The following is a 17,519-nucleotide window of genomic DNA, read 5'->3' as shown; positions in this document are numbered from 1 at the left end:
TCGCCACGTCTAATGCTTGAAATTTGTTTATTATATTAAATATTTTAAATTATGAATGAAATCAATACTCTGGTGACGGGTTTTCGTTGTTTTTTCTACATCTATTTTAAAAATTAGCTATGGCCAAGAAGTCCAACATGGTTCAAAAAATAACATTTATTTTTCTTGTTTACATAATATGGTACAATTTTGATTGAGCATAGCTTAAGCAATATGTATATTTTCAATGATACTTAAATTAAAACGATGATGTCATGAAAAAATAGCTGAAGCTCTTTCACACTAATTAAAATAAATATTCACATTACATACTGGTAAATTGAAAGTCGATAATTCTGCTCCTTTTAAAAATGAGAAAGTCGCTTGATCTGAATTACTAATTACCTAATTTAAAACTTAGTACCGATTAGGTAGATTGATAAAGTAGAGGATGCTAGTAGTAAACGAAGTAAAAATTAGGTAACTACCAATATCTATTAATTTTCATATAAAACACTTAGTATACTATTATTACATAAATGTTACGTGAACATAATCTTGGAGCAAGTCGTTCGTTAGTCAGCGTTATTGTAGCGCATAGAGCTTTGAATTCTTGAATTTTAAACTTCGCTAGATGATACGACGTTAAGTGAGAAGGCAGCAAAAGTTTCTCCTTTCTTTCCAATTGCTTTTGCTTGGTATTGTCCAATGTCATTGGAATTGCATGATAATATTTGTAAAGTGTAGCGTTTTCCGTCAGCGGTAAAGTTGTATTTAGCGCTGCTTGCCTTTATGGCTTTTCCATCTTTCAACCAGTTTATCTGTAATGGTTCATCTTCTGTCTCAGCTACAAAGGTTGCTGATTCACCTTCAGATACCTTTAAATATAAAAGATTTTGAATAGAAAACATAATGTCTCTCAGTACTTAATATTATAGGTAGATTACATTTCGGTTTTCATAGTAGAACAGGGTAAATTTGACCCAATACTAGGTATTTATACGCAAAAAAATGATTTCTGAATTTACACCACTAAGATTATATCAACGGAAGCACAAAACTTACCGTGGCGGAAATCGGGAATGTTTTGAAAACGGGGCTTTTGGGTTGTTCCCCTGGAACAAGAACATTTAGTGTACAACTGCTGAAACTTTCTCCAGCATCATTAAAGGCTTCACAAGTGTAGACGCCAGCATCTTCAGGAAAGATTTCGGCGATTATTAATTTATAGATATTAGCTTCATTTGTGTATTGGAAATCTTTGGATGGTTTGATTTCTTTGTTGTTATGCAACCAGACAACATCAAATTTGTTTGCTCCTATAATACGACAAGATAACGTTACTGGTTTCCCATCATCTACAAAATCAGATTTGAAATGGTCCACTATTCTTGGTGGTTTATCTTCAGACTTTTTCTTGCCATTTTCTGCATTTACCATTGCTGAAAATAAAAATGTATTTTTGCATAAACTGTCCAACTTACAAATATACTAAAAATTTTGATGCAACCGTAAAATATCAAAATATTAACTCAAAATAAAAATTATAAACAAGTAAAATTTACTATAATTTAATAAATTAAATTTTAAAAACTAGAAATCGTAAAGTATCTAAGTAAACTGATATCTAATATTATACTACTCTGTCATATTTGACATTTAAAAAAAATAATTCTAACAAGCACTTTTTTTTCATATTTTGTGGAATTTATATAATATTTATTAATTATTTTTAATTAATAAATTAATTTTAATTAAGTTTTTTCATAATATAACATAACATAAACATAATTTTAATAATATATATATATATATATATATATATATATATAATTAAAATCATCTTCACGCTTCGCTTCTGAAGCATTATGAAAAAACTTAAAAATAATTAATAAATATTATATAAATTCCACAAAATATGAAAAAAAGTACTTGTAGAATTATTTTTTTCAATTGTCAAAAGAGTAGATTAATATTAGATATCAGTTTACTTAGATGTAAGCTGTACATATATATATATATATATATATATATATATATATATATATATATATATATATATATATATATATATATATATATATAATAGAGAAATTATATCTCGAACTTACGTTTAATTTTAAGCTTGCACTTCGTTTCGGCAACTCCTACGGAATTGGTAGCTTTGCAAATGTACTCTCCTTCATCTTCTGGATATACTTCATTGATATGTAATTTTGCGATTCCGTTCTTGTATTTAAGGTCAACAACTTCGGAAGAACTTAAAACTTTACCATTTTTAGTCCAAACAATTTGAGGTTCTGGGTCTCCTTTCACATGTGCTGTGAGTGTTAAGCTGTCTCCATCAGTAATTGTCAAATCAGATAAACTTCTAGTAAATTGTGGGATATACATGGTTGAATCGTCAGGCACTGAAAAAAATTTTGAAAACAAATAAATATATCGTTCAATAAATTTAAATTGGAAATCAACTTACATGCTAATTCCTTAGTTGCATTTCTAGATCTGTTTGGACTTCCCGTAGAATCCAATCTGCCATATTTTCTAGACGTCCTTTTATCTCCATCTCCCACGCTAAGATTAGATGAAGAATGTGCTAAACTATTCATACTAGGATTATTCGATTTGGGTTGCAATGGATTAATTGAAGGAATGAGTTTCTTTACAGTTACCGAAACTGGAGCTGGTTTTATGGGTTGTTCTATATGCTTTCTGTCACCAGAGTATAATATTTTGTTGGCCAACTCTGTTTGTTCTGGAGTACTTGTTGCACCTTCTACTATTACTACACAAGAAGTTTCGTCAACTCCATGCTGGTTAGTAGCTATACATGTGTATTTTCCTGAATCAGAAGGTCTACATCCCACTATTTCCATGGTTATAACACCATCAGAATGGGTCATTGAATATTCGTATTTACTAAGTTCTCTTTTGTCTTTATACCATTTAACAGTTGGGAAAGGTTTTCCGCTCAAACAACACAGCAATTTGCATGTATCACGTTCTTGCATAACACGAGGTCTAAGTAAGAATGTGAAACTTGGGGCACATTCTTTTTCTTCTCTCCACAAGGTATATGGTAGTGCTTCTCGTTTGCGTATAACTGGCGCTTCTGATTTGTATTCAGGTATAACTTTAGGAAGTGCTGCAAAAATAGTAAATGTTAAAACGGGTATTTGAAAAGTTTGGCATATGACAAAATAATGTGATGATAACTCACGTTGAACATTAAGGAATACTACTTCTTCTCTAGCACCATAGTGATTTTCAGCTCTAATAATATATTCTCCTCTATCTTGTAGTTTAGCTCGGTTTATCACAAAATAATAATCATCACCAGCGTACCTCTTCATGAATTTGACACTTTGTCTTAATTCTACGTTATTATGGTACCAACTAACCGTAGGAGTAGCAACACCAATAACCCTACAGTAGAATTTAACACTTTGTCCTTCATAACAAAAAGCACTTTGAGGTTTGATGACAAATCTTGGTGCAGCTTGTCTGCGATCTATAATGGAAGGAATGAAAAATTTGCATTAAATTCATATTGTGAAGGATATCTGACAGTTGTTATAAGAGTTAAACTGGTTGTAAATAACAACTTTAGTGTAATCAATGAAATTATAAAATTATATAATACTACATAATTAATCATATAAAAACTGTTTCATTGTACAGAACATTTGATTTATCAGCGAACTTACCAAAGTAGGCATCATGTATTTTATATTTTTCTATTAATAGTTTTCTTAGAGATGAGTACTCTGAAAGTCTTCCAATAGGTAGTGCAAATGAATTCCAAGCATCATATTTAGAACGAATCTTGTCTCGTATATGAATATATCTGGATTGGTCAATGACATCAGTCCAATCACTATGGTCTCCACTGAGCCATGCATGTAAGAGACATTCTTGAGCAGTCATTCGTTTTCTACAATTAAAAATGGAATAAGATAAATAGCATATGTTGAAATAAAATGGAAGTAAGTCACTTACTCTTTATTTTTAAGTAGTAATCTACGAATAAAATCTTTGCCTTCCTCAGAAACATTGGCAAACGCTTCTTCATCGAAGTCCCAATCACAAGCCTTAACATTTTTCAATGTTTCGATGTCGTTTTCACCAGCAAATGGCGATAATCCACTTAACAGAACATATCCTAACACACCAACTGCCCACATATCTGTATAAAATCCTACAGGTTCCCTCTCAACAATTTCAGGTGCTGCAAATTCAGCAGTACCAGTAGAAATCTTAACGATCTCATTAGGATCTAGTTTAGTAGCTAATCCAAAATCGATTAATTTGATATTTGTGCTTTTTCGTGTTTGGCACATAATGTTTTCTGGTTTGATATCAAGGTGGATGATATTTCTCTCATGCATATGCTTGATACCTTCACAAATTTGTCTCATGTAGTTAATTACTTCAGCTTCAGACATTTGATACCCTTCTGCAGTTATTCTTTCGAAGAGTTCACCTCCTGATAAGAATTCATAGATTAAAACCATCTCGTCATCATCTTCGAATGCGTCGTGCAAATTAATTAGTTTAGGATGATGTAACTGATTCATAATATCAATTTCTTTTCTAATAAGTTCTTTCTCCATTGCATGGGAAACTGGAATGAATTTTGCAGCGAAAATGTTACCCGTCTTCCGTTCTCGGCATCTGTGTACAACACCAAATGCACCAGTCCCGATTTCTTCCAAAATATCGTAGTCATCATACACTGATCTAGTTTTAATTTCAACCGGCTGTGGAACAAATTTTGAATAAATATCAAATACATAATTATCATAGTCTTTAACTTGCTCTTTATGAGATTCGCGAATCTTTTTACCATTTTCATCAACCTTGTATTTTTTCTTTTCTACTTGTTTCTTTATAGTATCCTTCATTGTTACGAGATTACTAAGATCTGACGGATCAGATCGCCCATAAATGTTTTCAGCATATACTCTGAATTCATATTGATGTCCTGGAGTTAACCCACTTACTGCGATAGTGGTTAATCGTGTGTTTCCCACTCTTATCCAAGTCGATAACGGATGCTCTCTCCTTTCAACGAGATAATTCGTGATATTGCTACCACCATCCCATACAGGAGCTTTCCAGGTTAGTGCTAAAGAGTCATGGCCAATATTATCAGCAGCTGGAAAACGGGGTGGATCAGGACGATCAGCAATTTGAATCTTTATAATAGTGGTATCTTGTCCCAGTTCATTTTCGGCTGTGATTCTGTATGGTCCACTATCTAGTTTGCTAGCATCACGAATAGTAAGAATAGCGTGTCTATCTTTAACTTCTACGTGGTAATGACCTCCTGATTCAATCAATTCACCTTCTCTTATCCACGTGATTTTTGGTCTGGGAAAACCAGTGAATGGAATTTTAATAACAACATTTTCACCTTTGTCAAAGTATGCAGAGTCACGAAAACGTGGAGGAATGTTCAGTTTTGGAGCAGCTAAAAATTAGTCAAATTAGGATTATTTCTTGATAAATCCTCTTGATTCTAGGTCTTTTCTTATAGAAAATTAGTTTCAAAGAACAGGTTGAATTTTAAAGTTTCGGTGTATTTAGGATTTTTACCTGTTCTTTGAAACTAATTTTCTATCAAAACAGACCAAAAATCAAGGAGATTTATCAAGAAATACATATAGAATGGTCTAAGACGTAGAAAATTTAAGAAAATTAATTGAATAAAAAGCTAGATAACTTACTCATTATCAATAATTCAGCTCGTGTAGATTTGATTCCAGCTTTGTTACTAGCTCTGCATACATATTCATCGGCATCTTCACCAAAAACATCGTGAATTATAAGATGATGTACTTCTCCTTCGCTATAAATATGGTATCTTGAACCACTGGTAATTTCTCTAGCTCCTTTATACCAAGTAATGTGAGGTGTAGGATTTCCAGTAATTGTACTTTCGAATTTAGCATTATGATTCTGAATGCATTGAGCATTCTTAAGAGGTTTGATAATTTCTGGAGGTGTAGCCGCAAGTGGATCTTTGATTTCAACACTATTAGAGGCACTAGACGGTGACGAAATACCAGCTTTATTCTGAGCAAATACTCTGAATTCATACTTACGACCCTCAATCAGATTGGAAATATTAATTTGTGTTGGTAAGCAAAGTGAAACATTCACTCGTTGCCATGTTGCACTGCCAACTTCACATTTATCGATCCAATAACCTTGAATTCTAGCTCCTCCATCAATTTCAGGTTTGGACCATTCAAGATTAACAAAATCTCCTCCTACTTGGGTTACTTTAGGTATTCCAGGGGGCCCAGGTGGATCAAATGGAGCTCTGACTTTAACTGGATTGACACCATCAAGTGGCGGCCCTGCACCATTGTCGTTAACAGCCATTATTCGGAATAAATATTCTTGTCCCTCTGTTAGTCCTTGTACAGTGAAGTTAGTATCTTTACAAGAGCTAGAAACAGTGATCCAGTGGGTTCCTAGGACATCTTTCCTTTCAACTATGTAGTGGGTCACCCTTAAACCACCATCATAACTGGGTGGTTTCCATGCCAAACTGCAAGTATGTTTTGTAATTTCAGTCGTTTCCAGTGGGCCATTTGGTGGACCAGGTAAACCAGTAATATATACGTTAAAGCTACCTGATGCACTTCCACTATCATTTTTCACAGTTAAGTTGTAATTTCCGGCATCATTTTTATTAATATCTTTTATAAATATAATAATATAATCATCGAATACTGTATATCTGATGTGTGTAGAGTCATCGACAGTCTGTCCATTCTTCAATAAGATAACATCAAGAGGTTGGTCACCTGAGTAGTAAATTTTGATCTTAGTGTTATCTCCTTCAGCTAAATATAAATCATCTGGTAGACGTTCAATTCTTGGAGGTGTTCCAATTTTTAAACGAGCTGTGGTTGTTACTGCTCCAAGAGTGTTACTAGCTTCGCAAGTATAATCACCTTCATCAATCCCAAGAAGGTCTAAAATGTGAAGGAATGCAGTTCCTCCTTTGATTTCGGTTCTAAATCTACCAGAAATTTTAATTTCACGACCATTTTTAATCCATCTGAAGCATGGTTCAGGTTTTCCTGCAGATTCACATTCTAGAGTGACCGATTTACCAAGAGGTGCTAATGTGTTGTTAAGACGACGTATCCAGTACGGTTTTTCACCTCCAAGAACTTCACAAACTTTAACAGGTGTGGTACAATTACTAGGTTCACTCTTTCCGGCAGTGTTTATGGCGAAAATTCTAAATTCGTATTCAGATTTATCCATGAGACTGAGAACTGTATAATTATTATCAGTAACATTGTAATCATTACATTTTGTCCACAACGGAGAACCAATTTCGCGTTTTTCAATAATGTAACCTGTAATACGAGACCCTCCGTCACTGACTGGTGGCTCCCAAGTTAAATCTACGTAACCTTTACCGACGTTAATTACTTTAGGGTTTCTTGGAGGAGATGGGACATTATATTTACCTTTCAGTTTGAATGAAGTCGATGAAGCTGAAGGTTTACTAAAACCTGCAGCATTCTTTGCGCGTACTCTAAATTCATACTCATGTCCGCTTGTTAAATTGAATAAGTCAAAATGAGTGTCTTTGATTAGATAATCGCTTGCACTCTGCCAATGTGTATCATGAACTATATCACGGTATTCAAGTTTATAGCCTTGAATGCGTGAACCTCCATCATTATTAGGTTTATCCCAACTCAAATATATTGTTGATAAATCCCAGTCAGTGACGCGAGGAGCACCTGGTGGCTCAGGAACTGTAAATGGATATTTAGCAGTAACAGGTTCTGCGCTCTCTAGTGGTGCACTCACACCATATTGATTTTCTGCTCTAATTCTGAAGCTATATTTTTTATTCGGTTCTAAACTCATTACATCGTAATGTGTGTTACGTACAAAACTGCTAACTTTCACCCAAATACCGTTTGTGTCAAGTTTTTCGACAATGTAATTTGTTATTGGTGAACCACCATCATCTGTTGGTGGCCTCCATGCTAATGAACAATTATCAGGAGTCACATCGGATATATCAAGTGGACCTTGAGGTGGTAGAGGCTTATCCACAACTAATACTCTGCATGAAGCAGAATCTGAACCTTCAGAATTGGTCAATTTAATTGTATAACTACCAGTGTCAGATCGCTTAGCGCATTTGTTGACAAAAATACAGGCAGTGTCAGTGGTATCCATTTTAATTCTACTATCAGACATAATTTCATCTCCATTAATACACCAAGATGCTCTAGGCTTAGGTGTAGCTGTGAATGGAACAGTGATTTTGAGCTCTTCTCCAGCAATCACAATCATGTCCCGAATACTTAAATCTGAAGTTATTTTTGGTGCACTGGGAGCTGCTCTAGCACATATAGCATCAGATGCTGAACTCCAAGGTCCTTGTCCAGCAGCGTTTATTGCCGCTACTCTAAACTCGTATTCGTGATTTTCGATCAAATTAATGACTTTAAAAGTTGTGTCTGGAACTTGAGCATGGCATGCTTTAGTCCATTTATCTTCAGTAATTAGTCGTTTTTCTATTACATAACCGGTAATTGGAGAGCCACCATCATGTCTTGGTTTAGCCCAAGTTATCGTAATGGAATCTTCAGTAGTTTCAATACTTCTAGGTACCCCAGGAGCCCCAGGAGGATCAAACGGATGTCTAGCTTTAATAGGCTCAGATGTAACAGCCGGTTCTGATTGTCCATATTGATTCTCGGCCATAACTCTAAAATCATATTCTTTTCCAAGCGTAAGATTACGTATTCTAACAAATGGAACTGTAACATAACTACTAACTTTAGTCCAAGTTTGTGATTTAGCTTCTTTTTTTTCTATGTTATAATTCGTAATTTCGGCGCCACCGTTATCTTTAGGTGGTTGCCAATAAAGTGTAAGTGCATCTCCTGCAAATTCATCGGCCCGTAGGTTCTCGGGTTTTCCAGGTCGGTCTAATACTTTAACATTTATGGTAGCAGTATCAAAACCTGATGGATTCTTTAATTGTAATCTGTACTGACCACTGTCAGACCTTTTAGAATTCTTTACGATAATACTAGCATAATCATCTGCCAATTGTGGGAATACCCGACTATCAGATTCATCAAGAAGTTTGTCGTTAGCAAACCATGATGCTGTGGGTTTAGGAAAGCCAACGTATGGTACGTGGATACTAAAATCTTCTCCAGCTCGAACAGTAATATCCCTAACGCCTGCTAAATCCATACGAGGTTTATTCGGCTGTTCTTCCACTTTTACGTTGCTACTGGGTTTACTAGGTTCTGATTTACCTACATCGTTGACTGCTACAAGTCTAAATTGATATGTTTCACCTTCAATTAGATTTGGTACTGTATAAATCGTATCATTAACTGGTGTAGAATTAACATCGTCCCATTTATCACTGGTAACAAGTCGTTTTTGTACAATATAACCTCTAATTTTAGATCCACCGTCATTTCTTGGTGTTCTCCAGGACAGAGTAACACTGTCTTTTGTGATGCGATCAGCTTTTGGTGGCTCGGGAGCATCTGGTACGAATTTTTGAGTTTGAGCAGTAATTGGTTCAGTTGGTTTACTTGGCTCTCCAGGACCAGCCTCATTGACAGCCACAACACGAAATTCATATTTATTATCTTCTCGCAAATCTTGTACAGTATATTGTACATTAGGAGTCGGATATGTATTAACCTTTATCCAATCCCCTCCTCTTTCACGTTTTTCTATGTAATAACCAGTAATTGGTTTACCGCCAGTTGCAGTCGGTGGCTTCCATTTAAGTGAACAAGTAGATGAAGAATAGCCAGTAACTTCTGGTTGACTCGGTGGACCAGGTGGATCAAATGGACTTTTGGCCACAACTGGCTTACCTTCCAGTGGTTCAGAAACACCATAAATATTTTCAGCTCGAACTCTAAATACATATTTTTTTCTCTCAGTTAAACCACGTGCAGTGAATGATGGTTTGGGACAAAAGCCTGGACATGGACGCCAACTATCTGTGCCGAATTCGCTAACTTCTACGATATATCCAGTAAGATCACCGCCACCATCATCATTTGGTGGATTCCAAGATAACGATATTGTATCTTGAGTTGTTGCTGTGTATTGTAACGGTCCTTTGGGAATTCCAGGTTTATCAACAACAATAACTTCAATATCTGCCTCGTCAGTACCATATTCATTTGATGCTTTAATTGTGTAAGTACCAGTATCGTCTCTATTTGATGATTCAACACGAAGTCTACTATTTTCACTTGTAGTTTCAGTCTGAAATTCGAATATTATATTACATAATAACAAAGCAAAAAGAGTGTAAGATACAATATAGTAACTATTAAATTTTCAACTATAAACGTATAGGTTCATACGTTGGCAAGAAACACTTTTCGTTTACTTACATATACTCTGTTAGATTCGGGAATGTTAATTTTGTTTTTAGTCCATTCACATTTTGGAGCTGGTGCACCAGAAAGTGGAATGTTGATGTTGATTGGTTCTCCAGCACGAACTTTAATTTTACGGCCGATAATTCCATCAAGCCAGAGTTTGGGCTTTTCTTTCATTGGTTTAGCAGTAAATATGCTAGAAACATCGCTTGGTTTTCCGGCACCGGCAGCATTAACTGCCGATACTCTGTATTCATATTGATGTCCTTCTTGAACTCTGTCATCATAATATTCTGTATTTCTATTGGGCTCTTTGTTCAGATTAACCCATCTTCCAGTCGCCCTATCACGACGTTCTATATCATAACCTATGATTGGTGAACCTCCGTTGCTTATAGGAGCAGTCCATTTTATTCTGATATGGTCTTTGTCACTATCAACTAATTCTGGTTTGCCAGGTTTTCCAGGTACGTCTAAAATAATTATATGAAAAATAAAAATTGTGTATGTATGTTTCAATAAATAAACTACCATATTGGTTTCTAACAACAATGGGCTTCTCAGTCTCCAATGGATCTGAACGTCCTTGCATATTTTCTGCAAATACTCGGAATTCGTATTTGGTTCCTTCTAATAATCTGGGTACAACTGCATGTGTGTATTTAGGATTAATGTAGTTAACTGCTGGTACCCAGCCACCGCCATGTGTCAAGTCGCGTTTTTCAATAACGTAGCCACTGAAATAGTTTGTAATATTATATAGTTGAATACATGAGTTTACTTTTATTTTTCGTAGGATACGGAACCAGACAATCAATCGACGGCACTCTTTCCATACAGTTTTACAAAAACAATCAAAGCAACTTAAAAATAGCATAGGGTCGAATGTTATTTACATATTCTATAGAGAAATTTTACTGTCATTATGTTTATATAATGAATAGAAATAAATCCATGATATACTTACGTAATCTCACTACCACCATTATCTTTAGGTGGTTTCCATGATAGTGTTACACTTTGAGCTGTAACTTCTTCATATTCAATTGGTTTCTGTGGAGGCCCAGGACGATCTAAAATTTTATTTAAGAGATTTTTCATTATCATCATAAAAGAACCATTTCAAAATATAATAACATACCCTTTTAATCTTCAAATGAGTGACATGTAGTGAAAAAGTAATTATTACTATAAAAAAGGAATCATATATCTATTACAGTTGCTTACCAGACTATGGCGATCTGTTTTCCTATGTATGACTTTATTGAAACTTACCTAGTACAGTTACATGGAACGATCCTTCATCAATTCCCGAATTGTTTTTTAGCAATATGTGATATAAACCACTGTCTGAACGTTTAACGTTCACAGTATGTATAGTTGTGTGATAGCCAATTGATGTAACAGTAGTACGTTCATCTGCTGTCAATGGCTTACTTCCAACGCTCCATGTAACTAAAGGACATGGTTCACCAATGAAGTCCACATCAATATGTAAAATAAGTCCAGCTTTGATTCGAATATCGTTGAGAGGTGTTTTAATCTTTGGTGCCACTAAGAAAATAAATCAACTTTAAATTGTTAATTAATGTCAATGAGATTTGGTTTGATTGAAAAGTTTAAAAAAAGTCGGATTGAAATTTATGATAAATTGAAACTTTGTACAACTTACGAAATCGAGCTTTCGCTGTAACTGAATCAGATGGTTCTGATGGTTCACTCTGTCCAGCAGTATTAGAGGCAATTACTCTAAATTCGTAGTCTTGTCCTTCTGTTAAATCAGGTACTGTAGCAATATTTTTGCTCGCTGGAACATGCACAGCATTTGTCCAGTAAGGACTGCCTTTCTCTTTTTTCTGAATAATATATCCAGTAATCGGAGATCCACCGTCACTTTTCGGTGGAGTCCATTCAAGGTCAACATGATCTTTATCCCAATCAGTAACAGCTGGTTTGCCAGGAGCAGAAGGTTCATCTAAAATATTATTTCATGTTATTGGTAACTATTATTCACTACAATATTCGCCTTACCAAATTCATTTTTGGCAATAATACTTTTTGGTGTTTCTAATGGTTCTGATTCACCTACTGCGTTTACAGCTTTTACTCGGAAGTAATATTCCTTACGATGAATCAATCTTGTGATGTCGTGCGAGGTGATAGTTGCCATGCCAGCATCTGACCATGTTCCCCGTGATACATCCATTTTTTCAATAATATAATGTAAAATAGGTGATCCTCCATCATCCATTGGTACCTTCCAGGAAATTCTAGCGCTGTCTTTCGTAACACTAGTGATGTCTAGTGGTGGTTGTGGTGGAGTAGGTTTATCTATTACAGTGACTTGTGCAGATGCCGTGAAGCTTCCCAAATCATTAGTTAGTGTCAATGTATATCTTCCTGCGTCCGATCTCAAAGAAGAAGAAACATCGAAGGACACTTTATTGTTGTAGACAGCCATATCAATTCTGTCACTTGAATTAATTTGTTTACCATTTAGGGTCCATTTAGCAACAGGTTTAGGTGATGCTTCGATAGGAATGGTCCATCCAAAACGCTGCCCCGCTTTAACAGTAATATCCTCCAACAAATTTTTGTTAAATATGGGAGCTTGGAATCTAGGTTTAGCTGTAATGGGAAGACTTGCTTCACTAGGCTCACTGTGGCCTCCTTTATTCACGGCTATAACTCTGAATTCATATTCCTCTCCTTCAATTAAATTGGGTACTGTTGCTTTAGTTGTTTTACCAGGTACGTCACAAACTCTTTCCCATGTTCTGAAATAAATATCTCATCGAGTAATCTTTGCATGTACATTAAATTACTTACCCATGTCTAGGTCGCTTTTCAATAATGTATTCAGTTATAGGAGCACCACCATCTTTCTTAGGGGCTGTCCATTCAATGTCTACATGATCTTTATCCCAGTCTGTGGCTAGTGGAACACCGGGTCTGTCTGGTTTATTAAAGGGATCTTTAGCTGTGATAGATTCAGTTGTCTGCAAGGGAGCCGAATCTCCTTCTTTATTGACCGCTTTCACCCTAAACTGATAGTCGTGTCCTTCACTTAAATGGTCAACACGCATAGATGTACCTATGGCCTCTCCACATGGTACCCATCTCATGTTCTCCGTATCTAGTTTTTCTACAGTGTAATGTGTAATTTCTGATCCACCATTGTCTTTTGGTGGTTTCCAGTGGAGAGTTATAGAGCTTTTAGTAATATTATCAGCTTTGAGAGGACCTTCTGGAGGAGTAGGAATGTCGAGTACAGTAACTTTAACTGTCGCTACATCTTTACCATTAATATTTTTCGCAGTAAGAGTATATGATCCACTATCAGATCTCTTGGCATCTATAATCTTTATATTCGTTTTGTAATCTTCATTTATAATTTTAACGCGCTCATTGTTGAATAAGAGATCTTCTTTATGTTTCCATTCTTTTGATGGAGGAGGTTCTCCGATAACAGGAACATTGAATTCGATGGAGGATCCAACTTTAATTTTAAGATCTGTGAAGTAGTTTCTATCAATTTTAGGAGCAACTGCAAAAAAAAATATAAATTTAATGCTTTATATTTATCACTCTCACTATACTTACGGTTTTTAGGTCTGGCAACATGTATCTTTGATGCATCACTTGCATCCCCAGGTCCGGCTTTATTAACACATCTAACTCTAAATTCATATGGAGTTCCTTCTATAAGATCTTTAACTTTCCCCTTAGGAATATCTCCTTCAATTTCAGCACATTTTTCCCAATTAGGATTATATTTATCACGTTTTTCAATTATGTATCCAGTGATGGGCGAGCCTCCATCATTTTCTGGCTTGTTCCACTTAAGTTCAACAAAATCTTTGTCATAGTCAATAATTTCAGGTGCACTTGTTTTACCAGGCTCATCATAGGGATTCTTGGCTTCTACAGCTTGACTTGTTTGTACGGGTTCTGATTTACCCTGTCTATTAACAGCTCTGACTCTAAATTTATATTTATGACCCGGTACCAAAGCTTCAACAGCTAAAGATGTTTCTGGTCCATCAGTTTCTCCAGCTTGTACCCAGCGACCTGAAGCTTCATCCATTTTTTCTACAATGTATCTTTCAACGGGTTGCCCACCGTCGTCAGCAGGTGGTTTCCAGCTGAGTTTAGCCCCATTAGCATGGATATCGGACACTTTTAGTGGTCCACCAGGTGGACTAGGTACATCAAGTATAATTACTTCAACATCAGCAATATCTTTACCATTAACATTTTCTGCCGTTATGGTATATGTTCCCGAATCAGCACGTGTTGCATTCCGTACACTTATTTTTGAAATATATTCTCCATGTTGTACCTTCATTCCATCGCTGGATTTCAATTCTCTGTTTTTATTTAACCATTTAGTAGTAGGCATTGGTTCTCCAGAAACTTTGACATCAAAGCTGAAGTTTTGTCCCGCACGAATTTTAAGTTTATTAAGATTAGTTCTATCAATCATTGGTGCCATATTACGGGGCTTAGCTATAATAATTGGTGTTTCATTACTTGGTTCACCGGGCCCTGCTGCATTGACGGCTTTTACTCGGAATTGATAAGGCTGTCCTTCTATAAGATCTGCTACAGTAGCTTTAAGTTGATCAGCTGGCACTTCAATAGCTTTTTCCCAGTCGCCAAACTTATCTTTCTTTTCAATGATATATCCAGTGATAGGTGAACCACCATCATCTTTTGGGGAAGTCCAAGCCAAATCAACGTGGTCTTTATCCCAATCAGTAGCTTTGAGGTGACCTGGGGCACCAGGTTCGTCAAATGGATTTTTAGCAAGTATAGTTTGTTCACTTTCTAATGGTTTAGATTCCCCTTCAGAATTCACAGCTGTCACTCTAAATTTATATTCATGTTCTGGAGTAAGACCAGTTACTTCAAAATTAGGCTCAGTAGCTCTTCCACATGGAACCCAGCAACCCGTTTCCGGATCCATTCGATCGATTTGATAATATTCAATTGGGACACCGCCATCATCTTTAGGTCTCTTCCATTTAAGTTTACATCCGTTTTTGTTAACATCAGATACTTGTAATGGTCCTTGGGGTGGAGTAGGTTTGTCGGTAACCGTAACATTGATTACATGTGTATCTTTTCCAGAACTATTAGAAGCTGTAATTTTATATTCACCAGTGTCATCACGGTTAACAGGACGAATAGCCATTTTGGTGTTATAGTCCACATTGTCAATTGTTGTACGATTATCATTCTTTAGAACAGTACCTTGGAAGCGCCATTCAACTGATGGAGGTGGTTCACCAATAATGTTTGCCTCAAATTTAAGTGGTGATCCTACAGAAAGAGTGACATCGTGAAGATATCGTCTGTCAATTTTCGGTGCCACTGTAAATAAAACAAAATAATATATTTTTTGAGTCTACTTTATAAAATTTACTTACAGAATCGTGGTTTAGCAATAAATGTTTTACTTGCATCAGAAGGCATACTTAACCCAGCTTCATTTATTGCTATCACTCTGAATTGATATTCATTTCCTTCGATCAGGCCTGAAATAGTTGCTGTAGGTATGGAACTAGTAGTTTCAAGAGCTTTTTCCCAAATGGGACTATATTTATCTTTCATTTCAATTATGTAACCTGTAATAGGTGATCCACCATCTGAAACTGGTTCGATCCATTTGAGATCCACATGATTAGCTGACCAATCTGTTGGTTCTGGGGTTCCAGGTCTACCAGCAATTGCTGTGATAAGAAATGTTGTAATAATACTATGTTTACATTTATTTAAATACTTACTGTAAGGATCTTTAGCAACAATAGAACCGAGCGTTTCAAGCGGCTCAGATTCACCTTCTTTATTAACGGCTTTTACTCTGAATTTATATTCATGTCCAGGTGTTAAGCCGTCTACCTTCATTTCCGGTACAGCACCGGAAACTTTACCAACTGGTAGCCATATTCCTGTTTCGGTATCGAACTTTTCCACTACGTAGCTTTCAATTGGCTCACCTCCATCATCTTTTGGTTTTTTCCACTTCAAAGTGCACTTATCCTTATGAATATCTGACACTTCTAAAGGACCCTCAGGTTGTCCTGGTTTTGCTGATGAAAAATTGAATTACAAATAGGAAAACAAATGATATATAAAAAATGAATGAATATGTATAACATACTTACAAACCACAGTTATTTCGATTTCAGCCTGATCTTGTCCATATTTGTTCATTGCAACAATTTTGTAAACTCCAGAATCCTTGCGTTCGGGTTTATCGTTAAATAGTTTGGAGTTATATGGAATATTATCAACGTGTTTATAAGAGGTTTGACATAACGTTTTGCCATCTTGATACCATGAAACTTCAGGCGCTGGTTCGCCACTAATTTTAACATCAATGTAGATAGGTTCCCCTTCTTTTACTGTTATATTGAACAAGTTGCGTTGATCAATCTTTGGAGCCACTGTAACACAAAAACTATGAATGAATTTAATTAATCAATGGTGGCATTCAGCAAACGAAACCATATGTCCCAAACTCAACACGTTCTGTAGCGGACGCCCCGTTAATGAGCGCTTTTAATTGGTGCAGCGGTAGTGGAAGTGACAAGTGAAAAAGAGAACAAAAACTGAGACAAAGCCTTGGATTATTCTCCATAACATCGTTTTGAATTATAATGGCCACTTATATATACATATATGGAAACATCTCGTAATTTAAAAAAAACTAGACAAAGTACCATCACGTTTATCACTTATAATGTAACACTTCTTATATTAAGAAAAAATTATTTTTTTTTAATAAACTAAACTAACAATTAATAGAAATGAAAAATGACTTGACAGCGAGCGTTCAACAGTTCTCGAGTACTACCGCTACCGGTAGCTGCATGTGACCAATAATGAATAAATCTTTGATTCCAATAAAATAATACTGAGTTAAAAAACAAAATTGAACATTTAAAACATATTTAGCAGTTTTCACAGAAAATAAATTCTTTGGTTTTCATTAAGTAAATGTCTTCGTCTTTATGAGAATGTTCTTCTCTTACCAAACATTTGAAAGATGACTAGCCAATATTTATTTATTATAATTAGAATTGATTCCAGTAGATCTTATCTCTCAATTATATA

At 35.4% G+C, this 17,519-nt stretch overlaps 1 protein-coding gene across 21 annotated transcripts in view; it reads right to left on the bottom strand.

Moving 5' to 3' along the window:
• Nucleotides 1–141: 141 nt before the first annotated feature.
• LOC130450870 (twitchin) overlaps nt 142–17,519 on the bottom strand; it is an 83,160-nt gene continuing 65,782 nt past the window's right edge. For all 21 annotated transcript variants that reach the window (XM_056789559.1, XM_056789560.1, XM_056789550.1 and 18 more), the window contains 19 exons: nt 16,568–16,849; nt 16,187–16,492; nt 15,830–16,132; nt 14,001–15,773; nt 13,227–13,944; nt 12,429–13,174; nt 12,070–12,372; nt 11,673–11,951; nt 11,365–11,470; nt 10,929–11,134; nt 10,410–10,870; nt 5,709–10,278; nt 3,979–5,452; nt 3,687–3,913; nt 3,200–3,490; nt 2,456–3,124; nt 2,091–2,390; nt 1,045–1,421; nt 142–857 (listed from right to left, as the gene is read on the bottom strand). In XM_056789559.1, coding sequence (XP_056645537.1) covers nt 600–857; nt 1,045–1,421; nt 2,091–2,390; nt 2,456–3,124; nt 3,200–3,490; nt 3,687–3,913; nt 3,979–5,452; nt 5,709–10,278; nt 10,410–10,870; nt 10,929–11,134; nt 11,365–11,470; nt 11,673–11,951; nt 12,070–12,372; nt 12,429–13,174; nt 13,227–13,944; nt 14,001–15,773; nt 15,830–16,132; nt 16,187–16,492; nt 16,568–16,849 — 13,649 coding nt within the window. In that variant the 3' untranslated portion in view covers nt 142–599. The remainder of the gene's footprint in view (nt 858–1,044; nt 1,422–2,090; nt 2,391–2,455; nt 3,125–3,199; nt 3,491–3,686; nt 3,914–3,978; nt 5,453–5,708; nt 10,279–10,409; nt 10,871–10,928; nt 11,135–11,364; nt 11,471–11,672; nt 11,952–12,069; nt 12,373–12,428; nt 13,175–13,226; nt 13,945–14,000; nt 15,774–15,829; nt 16,133–16,186; nt 16,493–16,567; nt 16,850–17,519) is intronic.

Source organism: Diorhabda sublineata, chromosome X (genome assembly GCF_026230105.1).
Source record: "Diorhabda sublineata isolate icDioSubl1.1 chromosome X, icDioSubl1.1, whole genome shotgun sequence".
NCBI classification, from domain to species: domain Eukaryota; kingdom Metazoa; phylum Arthropoda; class Insecta; order Coleoptera; family Chrysomelidae; genus Diorhabda; species Diorhabda sublineata.
Note: the sequence above shows the minus strand (reverse complement) of the source record. Positions and strands in the feature narration are given on the sequence as shown.